The sequence below is a fragment of the Taudactylus pleione genome, unplaced genomic scaffold (genome assembly GCF_031769625.1).
Source record: "Taudactylus pleione unplaced genomic scaffold, aTauple2 ptg000536l, whole genome shotgun sequence".
In the NCBI taxonomy this organism is placed as follows: domain Eukaryota; kingdom Metazoa; phylum Chordata; class Amphibia; order Anura; family Myobatrachidae; genus Taudactylus; species Taudactylus pleione.
The window spans coordinates 4273390-4291558 of NW_028284938.1; the positions used below are offsets into that span (position 1 = coordinate 4273390).

At 43.6% G+C, this 18169-nt stretch overlaps 1 protein-coding gene across 2 annotated transcripts in view; it reads left to right on the forward strand.

Annotated features, from left to right (window-relative positions):
* The window catches only part of SLC29A4 (solute carrier family 29 member 4), a 104555-nt gene that overhangs the window by 46008 nt on the left and 40378 nt on the right, over positions 1-18169 (forward strand). For both annotated transcript variants that reach the window (XM_088451050.1, XM_088451051.1), the window contains exon 5: positions 7957-8085. In XM_088451050.1, coding sequence (XP_088307176.1) covers positions 7957-8085 — 129 coding nt within the window. The remainder of the gene's footprint in view (positions 1-7956; positions 8086-18169) is intronic.

Here is an 18169-nt window from a genome sequence, read left to right on the forward strand (position 1 = left end):
TCTCCTGCACGCCCCTGTCGCTTTTCAGAAAATTCTGCACCACCAAGTTTATTGTGTGAGCAAAACATGGGACGTGCTGGAATTTGCCCAGATGTAATGCCCGCACAATATTGGTGGCGTTGTCAGATATCACAAATCCCCAGGAGAGTCTAAGTGGGGTAAGCCACTGGGCGATGATTTCCCTCAGTTTCTCTAAGAGGTTGTCGGCGGTGTGCCTCTTACTGAAACCGGTGATACACAGCGTAGCCTGCCTTGTAACGAGCTGGCGTTTCTGAGATGCTGCTACTGGTGACGCTGCTGCTGTTGCTGCGTAAGGTGATACATCTACCCAGTGGGCTGTCACAGTCATATAGTCCTTAGTCTGCCCTGTTCCACTTGTCCACATGTCCGTGGTTAAGTGGACATTGTGTACAACGGCATTTTTCAGGACACTGAGGACACTTTTTCTGACGTTTCTGTACAGTCTCGGTATCGCCTGCCTAGTGAAGTGGAATCTAGACGGGATTTGGAACCGGGGACACACTACCTCCATCAATTGTCTAAATCCCACTGCACTAATGGCGGATACCGGACGCACGTCTAACACCAACATAGCAGTCAAGGCCTCAGTTATACGTTTTGCTTCAGGATGACTGCTGTCGTACTTCATCCTCCTCGCTAAGGACTGTTGGAGGGTCAATTGTTTAGTAAAAGTAGTGGTGTTCCTACTTCCTCTCTGGGATGATGAACGACTCCCAGCAGCAGCAACAGCAGCAGCGGCAGCAGTAGGCGTAGCAATGCAGGATCCTCCAGAGGAATCCCGGATAGGAGAGTCAGTCATGCCAGTGACATGGCCTGCAGGACTACTTCCGATCCTGACTAAGGAGGAAATTGACGAGGAGGGAGTTGATGGTGTGGTTTGCAGGCGCTTGGATACAACAGGACAACGGGATTTAGGTGTCCCTGGACTGCTTACGGTCTTAGCCAAAGTTTCTGAACTTGACAGTAACTTTTTATGAACGCGCTGCAGGTGCCGTATAAGGGAGGATGTTCCTAGGTGGTTGACGTCCCTACCCCTACTTATTTCACCTTTACATATGGTACATATGGCAAGACAGTTGTTGTCCGGATTTGGATAGAAATATTGCCAGACCAAAGAGGTGGAATGTTTGGTCTTCTGCCCAGGCATGACCGTGATGGGCTTTTTCATCCCACGGACAACAACTGTCTCCCCCGGAGCCTGATTTAAACAAACCACATCACCATCAGAATCCTCCTCGCCAACTTCCTCCTCAGCGCCAGCTACACCAGTATCCTCATCCTGTTGTACTTCAACAGTGACATCTTCAATTTGCATATCAGCAAGTGGACTGTGGGTGCTCCTTTCAGCACTTGCAGGGGGCGTGCAAATGGTGGAAAGAGCCACCTCTTCCCGTCCAGTGCTGGGAAGGTCAGGCATCGCAACCACCACCACACTTGGACTCTCCTTGGGGATTTGTGATATCTTCTTAGAAAGCACAGTTCTTCGCTGTGCTTTTGCCAGCTTAACTCTTTTGATTTTTTTAGTGGGAGGAGGGCTTCCATCGTCATGTGAAGCTGAACCACTAGTCATGAACATACTAGGGATCGACCTTAGCCGTTCCTTGCCACTCCGTGTCGTAAATGGCATATTGGCAAGTTTACGTTTCTCTTCAGCTGATTTAAATGTCTTTTTCAAGGTCATTTTCCTGAACTTTGCCATTTGGGATTGTATGTGCCCTCTACTATGACATTGGGCATCGGCCTTGGCAGACGACGTTGATGGCATGTTATCGTCTATGTCATGACTAGTGGCAGCAGCTTCAGCACTAGGAGGAAGTGGTTCTTGATCTTTCTCTATTTTATTTTTATCGGAGAAAGTTTGGTCCTCCATTTATGTTATATCGATTTGATATATACGTGCGGCTAAACACAGAAAATAATTTTTTTTTTGGTTTGGACTGGAGTGTACTTTGTGGGTTACAGCACCCTTTAACGGTCAAGCCAGCCGGCCCTTTACTTATGACACAGGCGCACTCTTGGCACTACTTTGTTGATGCACGTGCGGCTACTGCGCACACAATTCACAAACACAGAAAATAATTTTTTTTTGGTTTGGACTGGAGTGTACTTTCGGGGGTTACAGCACCCTTAACGGTCAAGCCAGCCGGCCCTTTACTTATGACACAGGCGCACGCTTGGCACTACTTTGTTGATGCACGTGCGGCTACTGCGCACACAATTCACAAACACAGAAAATAATTTTTTTTGGGTTTGGACTGGAGTGTACTTTCGGGGGTTACAGCACCCTTTAACGGTCAAGCCAGCCGGCCCTTTACTTATGACACAGGCGCACGCTTGGCACTACTTTGTTGATGCACGTGCGGCTACTGCGCACACAATTCACAAACACAGAAAATAATTTTTTTTTGGTTTGGACTGGAGTGTACTTTCGGGGGTTACAGCACCCTTTAACGGTCAAGCCAGCCGGCCCTTTACTTATGACACGGGCGCACGCTTGGCACTACTTTGTTGATGCACGTGCGGCTACTGCGCACACAATTCACAAACACAGAAAATAATTTTTTTTTGGTTTGGACTGGAGTGTACTTTCGGGGGTTACAGCACCCTTTAACGGTCAAGCCAGCCGGCCCTTTACTTATGACACAGGCGCACGCTTGGCACTACTTTGTTGATGCACGTGCGGCTACTGCGCACACAATTCACAAACACAGAAAATAATTTTTTTTGGGTTTGGACTGGAGTGTACTTTCGGGGGTTACAGCACCCTTTAACGGTCAAGCCAGCCGGCCCTTTACTTATGACACAGGCGCACGCTTGGCACTACTTTGTTGATGCACGTGCGGCTACTGCGCACACAATTCACAAACACAGAAAATAATTTTTTTTTGGTTTGGACTGGAGTGTACTTTCGGGGGTTACAGCACCCTTTAACGGTCAAGCCAGCCGGCCCTTTACTTATGACACAGGCGCACGCTTGGCACTACTTTGTTGATGCACGTGCGGCTACTGCGCACACAATTCACAAACACAGAAAATAATTTTTTTTTGGTTTGGACTGGAGTGTACTTTCGGGGGTTACAGCACCCTTTAACGGTCAAGCCAGCCGGCCCTTTACTTATGACACAGGCGCACGCTTGGCACTACTTTGTTGATGCACGTGCGGCTACTGCGCACACAATTCACAAACACAGAAAATAATTTTTTTTTTGGTTTGGACTGGAGTGTACTTTGGGGGTTACAGCACCCTTTAATGGTCAAGCCAGCCGGCCCTTTACTTATGACACAGGCGCACGCTTGGCACTACTTTGTTGATGCACGTGCGGCTACTGCGCACACAATTCACAAACACAGAAAATAATTTTTTTTTTGGTTTGGACTGGAGTGTACTTTCGGGGGTTACAGCACCCTTAACGGTCAAGCCAGCCGGCCCTTTACTTATGACACAGGCGCACGCTTGGCACTACTTTGTTGATGCACGTGCGGCTACTGCGCACACAATTCACAAACACAGAAAATAATTTTTTTTTTGGTTTGGACTGGAGTGTACTTAGGGGGTTACAGCACCCTTTAACGGTCAAGCCAGCCGGCCCTTTACTTATGACACAGGCGCACGCTTGGCACTACTTTGTTGATGCACGTGCGGCTACTGCGCACACAATTCACAAACACAGAAAATAATTTTTTTTTTGGTTTGGACTGGAGTGTACTTTCGGGGGTTACAGCACCCTTAACGGTCAAGCCAGCCGGCCCTTTACTTATGACACAGGCGCACGCTTGGCACTACTTTGTTGATGCACGTGCGGCTACTGCGCACACAATTCACAAACACAGAAAATAATTTTTTTTTGGTTTGGACTGGAGTGTACTTTCGGGGGTTACAGCACCCTTTAACGGTCCAGCCAGCCGGCCCTTTATTTATGACACAGGCGCACGCTTGGCACTACTTTGTTGATGCACGTGCGGCTACTGCGCACACAATTCACAAACACAGAAAATAATTTTTTTTTTGGTTTGGACTGGAGTGTACTTTCGGGGGTTACAGCACCCTTAACGGTCAAGCCAGCCGGCCCTTTACTTATGACACAGGTGCACGCTTGGCACTACTTTGTTGATGCACGTGCGGCTACTGCGCACACAATTCACAAACACAGAAAATAATTTTTTTTTTGGTTTGGACTGGAGTGTACTTTCGGGGGTTACAGCACCCTTAACGGTCAAGCCAGCCGGCCCTTTACTTATGACACAGGCGCACGCTTGGCACTACTTTGTTGATGCACGTGCGGCTACTGCGCACACAATTCACAAACACAGAAAATATTTTTTTTTTTGGTTTGGACTGGAGTGTACTTTCGGGGGTTACAGCACCCTTAACAGTCAAGCCAGCCGGCCCTTTACTTATGACACAGGCGCACGCTTGGCACTACTTTGTTGATGCACGTGCGGCTACTGCGCACACAATTCACAAACACAGAAAATAATTTTTTTTTGGTTTGGACTGGAGTGTACTTTGGGGGTTACAGCACCCTTTAACGGTCAAGCCAGCCGGCCCTTTACTTATGACACAGGCGCACGCTTGGCACTACTTTGTTGATGCACGTGCGGCTACTGCGCACACAATTCACAAACACAGAAAATATATTATTTTTTTAGCACTTGGGGGGAGCACCCCTGATGGACAGAGCACCCCCTGGACAACACTTCAGCACCCCTTTAGGACTGGGACACTGCACAGGACTTTGGAGTGGACACAGCCCCTATGGAGAACTGACTGCACAACACAGTCCAGCCAGCCCCTATGGACTTTGAAGTAGTGGACACAGCCCCTATTAACAACAGCAGCACAGCACAACACAGCCAGCCCCTATGGACTTTGAAGTAGTGGACAACAGCAGCACTACACTACACTACACTACACAGCCCTAACTCCCACCCTCCCTCTTCACTGTCCACAGCCGAGTGAGAAAATGGCGCCGACGTGTGTACCTTATATAGGATCCAAAACCCGCGAGACTCGGAAGGCGGGAAGATGACATTTTGCCTCGATTTCAGATCCGAGTCAGGCGGGAAAAGTCGAGCCTGACTCGGATCGGACTCGGATCGGGGGGGCTCGGGGGGGTTCGGATTTCAGAAATCCGAACCCGCTCACCCCTAATAATAACCAATGCAAGGAAATGACACTAATGATCCCATTTGAATGTATATATCTCTGTTTTTTAATATAACAGCTTCATAATGGGGGTAAGGATGAAATGAGGGAGATTGCTAGACTCTTCAGGGAGACAGGGAGATTGCTACTATTTCAGGGAGTCTCCCTGACAATGAGGGAGAGTTGGCAAGTATGGATTACCGAGCATTAACTCATTTGCGATAGAAGCTTCTTGGGAGCAGTCTCTGGGCCTGATTCAGCAAGGGATGCAAGTGAGAGATCGCACGGAGCTGGCCGATGTTGCGTTACTGTGCATGCATATGCGTCGCAATGCGTGTGCACGAACCAGTCACTGCGACTGGGTAAAGGTTCGCACGGCATACACAGTGAGGCGGGAGACCCCTCTGATGTTGATTGACGGGAAGTACTGTTTGTGGGTGGTGACGGGGTGGGGGTGGGGTGGCCAGGCAAACGCAGGCACTTCTGAACGCCATTAAAAGGGTGTGCATAATCAAGGCTGTGCGGCAGCATACACATGAGTACGTAGTACGTTTCGATACACACAGGAAGCGGCCAAAATCCTGCCCCAGGTCAGGTCATCCACTATTGTGCGTCTGGGTCTGATGGTTCTCGTTGTTACTGATGTTTGCACTATCCTGCTTTCTGATTGAGCATTGAGTAAAGGGAGATGGGCGGCACTATGTATTGCTGGGCGTCTGCATCCTTGTGCTGCAGATGCCATACGTATGCATTGATTAGCATGTACTCGCAGCGGCCGGTCCGTGCGATCTCTCACATGCGTCCCTTGCTGAATTAGGCCCTCTGTCACTTCAATGGAATTTTTTATTCCAATGGATTATGAAAGTTCAAGAAAACAAGATTATAGTTAAATAATAAAAAAAATACAGCATTACTAAAGAAAATATTAGGGACGCATTAATATTAAAATAGTACTTCTGGAAAAATATTGATGTCTTACTGCAACTAAAAGGGTACTATTATTTAAAATAATTTTATGGTGGAACTATTATTTATTATGACCTGTATGGAGACACATTTTTTTTATAATTAATCATTTGGAGATGCAATGCAGAATATTTGTAGATAAAGGGACACTATTCTCTATTTTGCCCTAATACCCTTGGACAGGGGTATCAGGTGAGACTCAATTCTACTTTGTATTAGGCCAGCATAACACATTAGTAAAGGAGAGAGATAGTGTTTTAGTACCTTAATAATATTGAATTCCTATTCGAGCAGGGTATGTGCCCTGGGCGCTGTGTCGGATCTGGTGGTGGTGGGGGAGTTGGGCTGTGCACCACTGGCCGCCATCCAGGTCAGTGCGGTTCGGGGTAGTATACAAAACATCCATCGTGATCGACCAGTCAACCACGAACACACGGCCGGTCGATCGCGATGGATGTCCAGGAGCAGCCAGCAGCAGGCAGATTCATACTGGCTGCTGCACCCAGAGCCGGCGCCGAACTGGAGAGGTGCCGCCGCTGCCTACTCCATTGCCGGGTGCCCGCTGAGATTTTGTTACCAGTGGGCACCCGCAGCTTATTCCCTACAGCAGCAGCTGGAGACTCGAGCTCACACAATCATGACATCTCTCCCATAATGCAAAGCGGGAGGAGCAGTAGGACTGTGGCAGTATAGTGTTGTGTGTGTGTCTGTGTCTTTTATGTGTAAGGGGCACTACTACTGGGAGCACTGTATAAGGGGCACTACTGGGGGCACTGCATAAGGGACACTACTGGGGGCACTGCATAATGGGCACTATTACTGGGAACATTGCATAAAGGGCACTACTACAGGGGGCATTACATAAGGGGCACTACTACTAGGGACATTGTATAAGGGGCACTACTACTGGGGGCTTGAATAAGGGAATGGAAAGAATTGTTCCCAGTGTGACGAGAAACGGTGGCTTGTAATGTTGACACACCCACATTTTCAGTGCACACGCCTATTTTTGGCACACAGTTGGGGCTATTTTTCATCTTGCCCTGGCGCCAAAGACCCTAGTTACACCACTGTGTAAATCACATGCAATCTAGGGGTTTAGGGGGTATTTATCAAGGCTTACAAAGAAATAAAATACTTTACCAATGAGCTTTTAACTTACATTTTACAGAGTGTGTTTGAAAAAAATGACAGTTAAGAGCTGCCTAACTCCTTTTTCAAACACAGCCTGTAAAGCAGGCTTGCCGACTTTCTGGCTGCCCCTTCCGGGAGGGAGCAGCCAGATCGGCATTACAGGGGGGGCGTGGCCATCATGAGGAGGCGGGGCTGGCCAGATTATGTGTGTTTGTGAGCGTAGCGGGGGGCGGGCCACGTGATCGCGTGATTTTGGCCCTGCCCCCGCTACACAATGCCGATATTACAGACGCAATTCGATGTGAATTGCGTCACGGCCCCCCCTGCTGCGGGAGTTTCTAAGGTAAGTGCGGGGGGATAAGAGGGGTGGGCAGCAGCCGGGAGGGTTGCCTGCCTTCCCGGGAGGTCGGAAGTGGCACCCGATTTTCTGGAGGCTCCCGACCAAATCGGGAGGGTAGGCAAGTATGCTGTAAAGTGATAGTTAGAGGCTGATTGGTTGGTACTTTGTCTCTCTCCACTTTATCTCTCTCCGAGGCTTAGTACATCTCCCCCTAAGTGTTTAACCACTTCACTTACCTTCTCAGGAAGTTGGTTATGACCTTTTTATTTATCCATTAATTTTCATTGTGTATATGTTAATGTTGTAGTAATAGCAATGAATATCTGGCCACTGTATATTTAATTTGCAGGCTATCTTCTTGCTCTGGGACCACTAATCTTTATTGGAATCTGTGATGTCTGGCTTGAACTCTTTACAGTCAAACAGTCTTATGCCATTAATCTATTTGCTGTAGGGGTGGTGGCCTTTGGATGCACAGGTAAGTCATATAAAAACAAGCTAGATTTTTTTTCTATGGTAATATGCCTTTGTCATGACTAGAAAAAAGTTAAGCAAATAAGTTCTCAAATGCTAAGCAATGAAAAACTTGAAAACAGGGCAAGGATTTATTGTATGATATCAGATATGATTATCATACAATGTCATCATTGTCACCATTATATAAAATGTATTTAATATATGTTACTTGTTTGTGTTTTATGGGTTTTTTTTTTTTTTTTTTTTATTAATTATCCGGCTCTTGTAAGATACTTCATTGAGTTGTGTATGCTTTAGTTTATTATTAGACCATTTGATATTTTTTTATTATTGTCTTATTATAAGGGTGCCACATAGTGTCCATAGCTCCTTACAGGAAATGTACTGTACATAGTGACCATCTTGCAATTTCAGACACTCAAATCTTTTTGTGAATTCCAAAAACCCAAGGTACTAAGAGAGGGTCAGAGCAATGCCGAGGGATGATGTGTACAATGAAGTCAAGGGTCAGTCACTGAATAATACCAGAATAAAATACATCTTGGTAAAAGCAGCTTAACCTACAATGGGCAATGCACCTACACGTTTCTATCTGTGGATCATGTTAGTGAGTGCCATTGTTCAACACTAGCTCTAAGCAACTTAGTGACCATCTTGCAATTTTAGACACTGAAATCTTTTTGTGAATTCCAAACACCCAAGATACTGAGGGGTCTATTTACTAAGCAGTGTTAGGAGACAGAGTGAAAAGTGATAAGGTGCCAGCCAATCAGCTCCCAACTGTCATCTCACAGGCTGTGTTTGAAAAATGACAGTTGGGAGCTGATTGGCTGGCACCTTATCACTTTTCACTCTGTCTACTAACACTGCTTAGTAAATAAACCTCTAACAGAGGGTCAGAGCAATGCCGAGGGATGATGTAGTACAATGAAGTCAAGGGTCAGTCACTGAATAATACCAGAATAAAATGCATCTTGGTAAAAGCAGCTTAACCTACAATGGGCAACGCACCTACAAGTTTCTATCTGTGGCTCATGCTAGTGAGTGCCATTGTTCAACACTAGCTCTAAGCAACTCATGTGCACAAGCAACTCATGTGCAACCGCGCTGAACCAATGTCTAGTGAGACACATAAATGACAACAGAAGAGATGGGCATGTGTAGGGACCCTAATAAAACCCCCTCTTTATGATGATTCCCATGACCGTAAAATGAGGTTTCACATGATACTGTTTATGGAAAAACATTTTTATTGTGCTTTGGCCAGAACAAAACAATTTTCTTGTGGACCATGCATTGAAGAATTTTACAGTGAAAAATCAAGAATCTAGGATATTCTCATTTTCAAACTCAAGTCTACCTTCAGTTATGATTGGGAGTATTCAAGAAATGTGATACTGGCTTGATAATTTATCTGAAGGAAGACAAAATTTTATATTCTTGGTTGATAATCAGACTCTGGAGTTGGCCATATTTGCTCTCGCATTGCATGCACAGAACTAAATTCATTCACCCATATACAGAGTTGTAGGCATCTCTTCTAGCTGTCACTTTCATCAGTCTAGGATATCCATTGACAACAGGCATACTTGCATGCACATGCAACTCTACATACAGATGGGTCCTCACCCGTCTTTGCTGCAGTCGGGTCAAAAAGCTCCTCTCGGCGTGCCTTGTCCTGTGACACTCTGCTAGAACCAGGTGTCTTTTTTTGCCCTAAATGCATTTAAGTTGCAATGTGACTAGGACGCACTAGGAGACTGATTCATTTGATATATGACACTTCTATATCTGTGTGCGACTTAGGACCTGATTCAGAAGTGCACGCAAGTGCACTGCTGAACGCAGATTCCCGATTATTGGGAATCTGCGCCTGCACAGGACCCATTCTGCGAGTGTGCAGAATGGTTTCTGCTAAGAGGCACACAAGCCGTTGAATGCCTCTGCCTGATTGACAGGCCGAGACATTTAAGGGGCGATGTGGGGGCAGGGTCCTGAGTGGCCAGCCCAGGCACTGCGTGGACGTACTTGCAATTGCGATCCTTGCTGAAACAGGCCCATAGGGGTATATTTACTAAAGTGAGAGTTTTTTAGAAGTGGAGATGTTGCCCATAGCAACCAATCAGATTCTACTAAACATTTGACTAGCACTTTCTAGAAGATAATAGTTAGAATCTGATTGGTTGCTATGGGCAACATCTCCACTTCTTAAAACTCTCACTTTAATAAATATACCCCTATGGGCCTGATTCAGCAAGGATCGCAATGGCAAAGCAGCACGCAGGCAGCTTTGCAATTGCGATCCTTGCAATAATGCAAATGCAGCAGGAGGTGTATGACACCCCCTGCTGTATTTGTGATCCCAGCATTGCGACGGAGGTCGCAGACTGGGATCATCATCGCGACCATCGTGACCATTCATGGTAATGATGGACAGCACTGGCGGCCGGCTAGCTGAGTTAGCCTCTATGGGTAACATCTCCAATTCTAAAAACTCTCACTTTTAGTAAATTTACCCCTTAGTCTCTCAAACAGCATGTGAAGTGCTACGATGCAGCGGCTGCAGCTTTTCTCCATGCCAGGTTCTGTTTACAGGCTCAAGTCGCACACAGGTATATAAGTGTCATACTGTATATCAAATTAATCAGCACAGACTCCTGGTGCATCCTAGTGGCATCGCATTGCAACTTAGACACATATTGGGAAAAACAGACGGCCGACACTAGCAGAACTGCACGGGACCTAAGGGCTCACTCACACCGGGAATTTCGCGCTGCATGGCGTATTGAGGCTAGATGAGCAAGGACACATCTGCAGCCTGCAGTTCCATTGGCATGCCTTCGCTAAATTGCCCATATGAGAAAATGCCCAGTTACACCCTTTCAGTCACAAAAAGATTTCATAATAATGTGGCCCACAGCTACCCAGATTAAAAGTTTTATACTTTGAAGAGAATAAGATGGTGATGAAGTCTATGGGGTAGTGGTTTTAAAAGAATAAGTAGGGACTATAACAAAGGGGATGTAGTCAGCATCCCGGCGTGCGGGATGCCGACGGGAGAAATACCGGCGCCGAAATCCGGACAGCGTCGGGATCCCGGTACCAGAATCCCGACTACCGGCATCCTGAAGGTAAGTATCGGGCATAAGGGGGAAGGTTAGGGTGCGGGGTGGCATTAGAGGGGAGGGATAGGTTTAGGGTGCAGGGAGGGGGAGGTTAGGTTTAGGCACTAGAGGGGGAGGTTAGGATTAGGCACTGGGGAGGGAGAGTTAGGTTTAGGATGCAGGGAAGGAGAGGTTAGGTTTAGGCACTGGGGGGGAGGTTAGGTTTAGGCACCAGGGAGGGAGGTTTTGGGTTAGGTGTTGGGGTAAGGGTTAGTTTTACCTGCTTTGCTTATGGGTGTTGGGATTCTGACTGTTGGGATGCTGCTGTCGGTATTCTGACCAGCGGCATCCTGACTGCCGGGATCTCATACCCAACCCATAACAAAGGTACTTAATATATGTATTACAACCTAAGGAAGCAGCTATTACCTTTAAGAGTGTGCTGTTTATATATATATATATATATATATATATACATACAAAATGAACCCTTATATCGCACGTACACTGGTTCAGCTGCACCAATTAGGTGGACCTCTGCTAGTAGAGGACCTAAAAATAGAAATGGAAGAGAGGGGGTACCTTTGGTGCACTACAACTTTGAATATTAACTGAATAGGAGAAATTTCCACCACTTAGGGGGATTTATTGCAGTATTAGCTGTTGGTCAAACACAACCTTCTAGTTATTCTTCAAATCACCATTTGTTTATGTTTTGGATATTATTCATAAAATAAAAGCCCTATGGTAGCCCATAATTCTTATACCTGAATATTTTATTTTTGGTATATCAACAGAGTTAAAAATATATAAAACAATTTACAATACAAATCAATACATAAATAGCATAAAACAACTTTTCGTAAAACCTGCCCCAGTACAGAAGGATAGATATTATCTGCCACCTACACCCTTACAGGTGTGATCTCTTAGGTGGACCTCTTATGTGGTAGGTGCAGGTTTTTCAAAGCGATGACCCTACGCGTTTTGTCCACATACGGGACTTCATCAGGGGTAAACACATAATTGAAACTGGTCTGTCTAAACACTTGATGATATGGAACTGGTTAGAACAATCAATGGTATAAGCTTATTTTCCGTCCCTTGATAGGGAGAAATTCCTAGAAAGGCTCTTAGAAGCGTAGCTCTTATAACGATTTTACTGGAGCAATTAGATGGATGTTTCTCGACCAATAAATGTAACTGTACTGCTAAAAGAGGGAGACATACACTTCATTGGACTGAATAGAGTTTTACCACTTGCTTGGCACTGGGGACCTCATTCAGAGTCGGTCGGGGACAGCAATGGGTAGTAATTTGGCGCCCGCATATGCAAATATTTATATGCACAGTTATGAGAGTAATAACATCTTACCCAAATTTGGTCATGTAATTTTGCATTATAGTCATTTTATTGATGGGGTGATACAGAGGAAAGATTCTGGATGATGGTCAATGATCTTAATGCACTATCAAGCCCAATTAGATTTACTGCAAACATTAATGAGGATCGCATTAATTTTTTGGATGTGACTATATACAAGAAAGATGGTAAACTCTGTACAACACTCTTCAGGAAAGAAACGGATCGTAATACGTTACTCTATGCAACGAGTCAACATCCCCCGAGACTAAAGGAGAGTTTACCGATCTCACAGTTCTTAAGGGTCTTGAGATTAAACTCTGAGAAAGAGATTGCAGAGAGACAGATCCTGGACATGAAAACGCGCTTTTTGGAACGTGGGTACACTAATTCTACCATTCAGAGATGCCCGCTAAAAGCACGATCCAAGTTTGTAACTGGGCCGGTGGTTGATGAACGTACTAGCTTTAAAAGGATGATTTTTACCAGCAGATATGACAATAAGTCTAATAAGATAAACAAATCTATTAGACAGAATTGGCCTATATTGGCATCAGGTCGCATCAACAGAACAACTGTTGATGCGACCGCTTAGCCAGCCTGATGATGCACCTAGTGATAACTGGTTGAAGTCAACTAGGAAGGGTTGCTTTAGATGCCCTAATTGTGTAACATGTCGCTCGATGGTGACGGGTGCGACATTTCCACACCCACATAGTGGCAAACCGATTAAAATCCTGCATAATCTCTATTGCACATTGGACCATGTCATTTATATGATTATATGTCCATGTGGACTTACATATGTGGGCCTTACTACCCAAAATTTTAGAGAGCGGATGGCGAACCATAGAAGTTTGATACGTACAGCTATTCATCAGGGATATCCGATAAACCAGTAGCTAGACACTGGCAGAGAAACAATCATCAGTTATCAGCCCTGAGATGCAGATTGATTGATTGGGTCCCTCCTCATCCAAGAGGAGGTGATCGTGAACTTATGCTACACAGATTGGAAGCACATTGGATATATAGACTGGATACGATCTCGCCTAGGGGGCTGAATGAGCATAATGCTCTTCGTTCCTATTTGCCACATTGATATTATAGGCTATATCTTTGATCTCATAATAGCCGTTATATGGTAAAAAAAATTCTAGAGAATTTCTCTAAAAGTTCTTCTAAAAATGTTTTTTTCTCTAATTGGCTTTTGGGCTAATACAGTACTCCACTAAATGTATTTATATGTGTAGGTTTTTTCCTTCACATAGTTAAATTCTTTTATATTTAAAAATGTTAGTTTGTTTGTCTAAATTGTATTATTTGTCTATTGTCTATTAGATATTTGATATGTATTACAAGGGTCCTGACGCCCGCTTATCCCTAGAAATGCTATTTTCTATAGCTATTCTTTTGGTATTTATCCTGATTGTATAAGATGTACTATTTAATATGTATGTTTTCTTGGGCGTTCTCTATTAATATTCTGCCCTAGTTGTTGCCAGTAATTGGATAGCCCTGTGATTGTAGTCTGTGAACTACTTGTAAGTTGACTTGCCCCTATGGAAGCTGATCACCTGATCGGAAGCATTGTGACTTCCGGGTGATGCGTTCCACTGCGTATGGACTAATCCAGCGTCTGTTGCTGGATATCACATGACCGGAAGTGGAGTGGCTTCCGGGTGATGCGTTCCACCGCGTGGAACGCACGCGGTCTGTGAGCGGCAAGAGCACCACATTTAAGGGCCAGGCGGGCGTCAGGTAAGTAGGACCTTACTCTAAGGGGAGCTGTATTTGGTTGTCACTATGCAAGTGAAGGCTTGATTGCTTGAAAACGGTCCATTTGGGGACCGAAACATCGCCTTCTGTATGTAAGCCTATGATTGGTTTATTGGAATAAATAAGCTGCATTTATGCTGGTGAGTGCCATCTTCTTTAACTTTATATATACTGGGACTTATATTAAAAACTATGGATCATAATACAGTGTATAAATAAATAAAACACCTCCTAGATGGAAAACAAGAAAGCAGGCTATCACAAGAATGTAAAACTCTACGTAACCTCTTGAAAAATTATCTCAATATTAATATGATAGGGCGACATAATGGTCAATATACTAATACAAAATTAAAAAGTATAATATATTACCGTCAAACAACTAAAGCACACATATGTAAAAATTAATAAATATAAATAGGTAATAGTATGGGTGGAAGTCAGACTGTGAAAAGAATTATGATAATAAGACAAGGTATAGTGTAATGCCGACAAACAACTGGATCACATATATGTAAATCAAATAAATAGATAAAATTAGAGATTAATAAGGATGGGAGTCGGACTATGAAAAGAATCGTGATGATGAGGCAAGGGTGGACAATGGCATCCCTCCCTCTATGAGATGTATTTAAACTCAGAGCTGGAGGAACAATCACATTCCCACCCACCCCTATACATCACAGGTAATTGGAGTGTGAGCAAAAGATGTCCCGGTTGCTAGGTGGTGGGTGTGAAAAGATGGTCACTAGACAGGGGATGAATAAAACATGTGTAGAGAACCGAAAACAATAAGATGTAGTGATGTTCCCTATCAAAGGGGATCAATGCCATCTCTCCCAACACCAAGATGTATTTAAACTCGGAGTGGAAATGACGGCAGCGGTACCCAGTGAAAGAGGGAAAGTGTGAATGTGAGTCTAAGTGAGAATAGAATATGGCAAGGTCAACTGGAACAAAATCACCCAGGTGGCATACAGTCTCTAGGGAACTAGGGTCCTGATGTCACACTGCAAACAGGGTGCTAGACATTATTGAGTTCTATAGTGTCATTGAGACCACGAGGAGACAAAGTGTCTAATTGGAAAATCCAAAATGCCTCTCTTCTGCATAAAAGGTTATATCAGTCTCCCACTCTCTGTGTGGTTTTAATGTGCTCAATAGATGTTATTGTGAGTCCTCTCATGTCTTTGGTGAGACAGTTGTTGATAGAGTGTGTGTCTTGACACCTTTCAAAATATTGCTTCTATGTTCTAGAAACCTAATATTAAGGTTACGTGTAGTTCTTCCCACATATTGGATGCCACATTGACATTGAATAATATAAATCACAAATTTAGACTTACAGTTGAGAAAACTAGTAATTTCGTATTGTTTATTGGTGGAAAAAGAAGAGATACTTTTGGTGCTATTGACTACATGTTTGCAGGTGAGGCAATTAATATTCCCACATTTAAAAAACCTTTTCGGTTTCTGTGGTAGCCAATTGGTAGTGCAGAGCAAAGGTTCTGAATTTGAATCTATGTCTCTGATGGCAAAGAAACTGGGTGCTAATTTCTGTTTAAGTGTCATGGATTTTCTAAAGACTACTTGATTTTTCTGGGGTAATATGGAGGTAAGGAGTTGATCATGATGAAGAATCATAGAGTTTTTGTTGATGATATTTTTTATTTCGTTGGCAGATGAATTGTATTGGGTAATGAAAGAAAGAGTTCTATCGGAAGTAATAAATTGAGTTTTATGTGTCAAGGACATATCTGGATTTAATTTATTAGTAGCTATATATTCTGTAGAATTAGATAAAAGGGAACATCTAGTGTGTGACCTGGCTTCTCGAAGGGCTTTATCTGATATATATATATATACATGGGATAACCTTTATTTATAAAGGCAGAATATATATCTTTGCATTGAGTATTGAAGACTGATTCTGAGGAACAGTTCCTCCTGAGTCTGAGAAACTAACCTTTAGGTATATTCAGTTTATAAAGGTCTGAAATGACTTGTAGTGTAAGTAGTTCTGGCAGTCTACGTCCTTTTTGTACGTTGCTGTATGTATTTTGCCATCAGAGACATAAACAGCAATATTAAGAAAATTGATCCTAACCGGTTCAACGATATGTGTAAACTTCAAACCAAAGACATTAGAGTTCAAATGATCAATAAATAATTGAGGTGCACCCATATTTACATCCCAAATAATAAAAATATCATCTATGTATCGGCCATAGAGGACCAGGCCCGACCCGAGACCGCTCGACCAAACATGGCTCTCCTTGAGGAGCCCCATGTATAATTTGGCGTAACTCAGGGCGAACCTGGTCCCCATGGCCATCCCACATTCTTGTAAATAAAAAAGTGCATTGAAAGAAAAATAATTGTGTTCAAGAATAATTCTAATCGAACTAAGTAAAAAAGTGCGTAGGTGTGTATCTACTTCTATATCAGAACTTAAATAGTGATTGATAGCCAATAAACCTAATTCGTGCGGGATATTGGTGTAAAGTGATTCAACATCGCAGGTTAGTAAAATATAAGAGTCCTTCCAAGTAACAGAATCAAGTATGTGCAAAAAATGCAAAGTGTCTCTAATATATGAAGGGAGCGATGACACATATTTTTGTAGGTGTATATCAACAAACAAAGATAGATTCGATGTGAGGGATCCCACCCCAGAGATGATGGGGTGTCCTGGGGAGAAATGAAAGTTTAATGCACCTTAGGCAAATGATATGAAATTAAATGGGTCTTCTCTATATCCCTTCTGTACTGGGGCAGGTTTACCAAAAGTTGTTTTATGCTATTTATGTATTGTTTTGCATTGTAAATTATTTTATATAATTAAACCTCTGTTGATATACCAAGAATAAAATATTCAGGTATAAGAATTATGGGCTACCATAGGGCTTTTATTTTATGAATATTATCCAAAACATAAACAAATGATGATTTGAAGAGTAACTAGAAGCTTGTGTTTGACCAACAGCTAATATTGCAAGAAATCCCCGTAAGTGGTGGAAATTTCTCCTATTCAATTAATATTCAAAGTTGTAGTGCACCAAAGGTTACCCCCTCTCTTCCATATATATATATATATATATATATATATATATATCCACTATAACAAAAGGTGTTGTTCTAGGATTTTAAGATTGCTACAAAACAGACGTGGATAATAATCAGGGCCATAACTAGGGATGTTAGAGAGGTGCTGTCGCCCAGGGCATGGGGCTTTGTGTGTGGAACCCTCACTGCCCCACAGTCCTTGCATTTGGCTTACAGGTGTTTGGAATGCTGCTGCAGAACTAAACAATCCCCTGCAGAATGTACAGCCACCTGGAGAGTCCTGAGTATACAGTGCTTTACGTCCCGGTGCTAGTCCTGCCCCCTAAACATGAGACATCATTACATGACACCAGGAGGCGGGACTAGCACATGGTGCAGTGCCACCCTGCTACAGCACTGATAATAATTAATTAGTTTTGTAAATTCTCCAATGAGATGTTGCTAATTTAAGGTCATGAACCTCTGAGACATAGCAATTTGGGAGAGATTCCTACTGAAGGCAGATCTGGGATATGTTTAGTCTGGGCAAATGTTGAGTTAATTCCGTTATGATTTGTAACCTGGATGTGATGAGAATATGTACTGTATATGGATTCAGCATGTTTATGAAGAAAACCTTGGGATAGAGCATCAGCCTTCATGTGCTTGAATCCTAGTCTAATGTTAACAATAAAGTTAAAGCATAAAAAGAAGACTGTTCTGGTGAGGAATGCATCTAATGGCTGTCTATATATACTCATGATTCCTATTGTCAATCTAAAAGCTAGTTACTT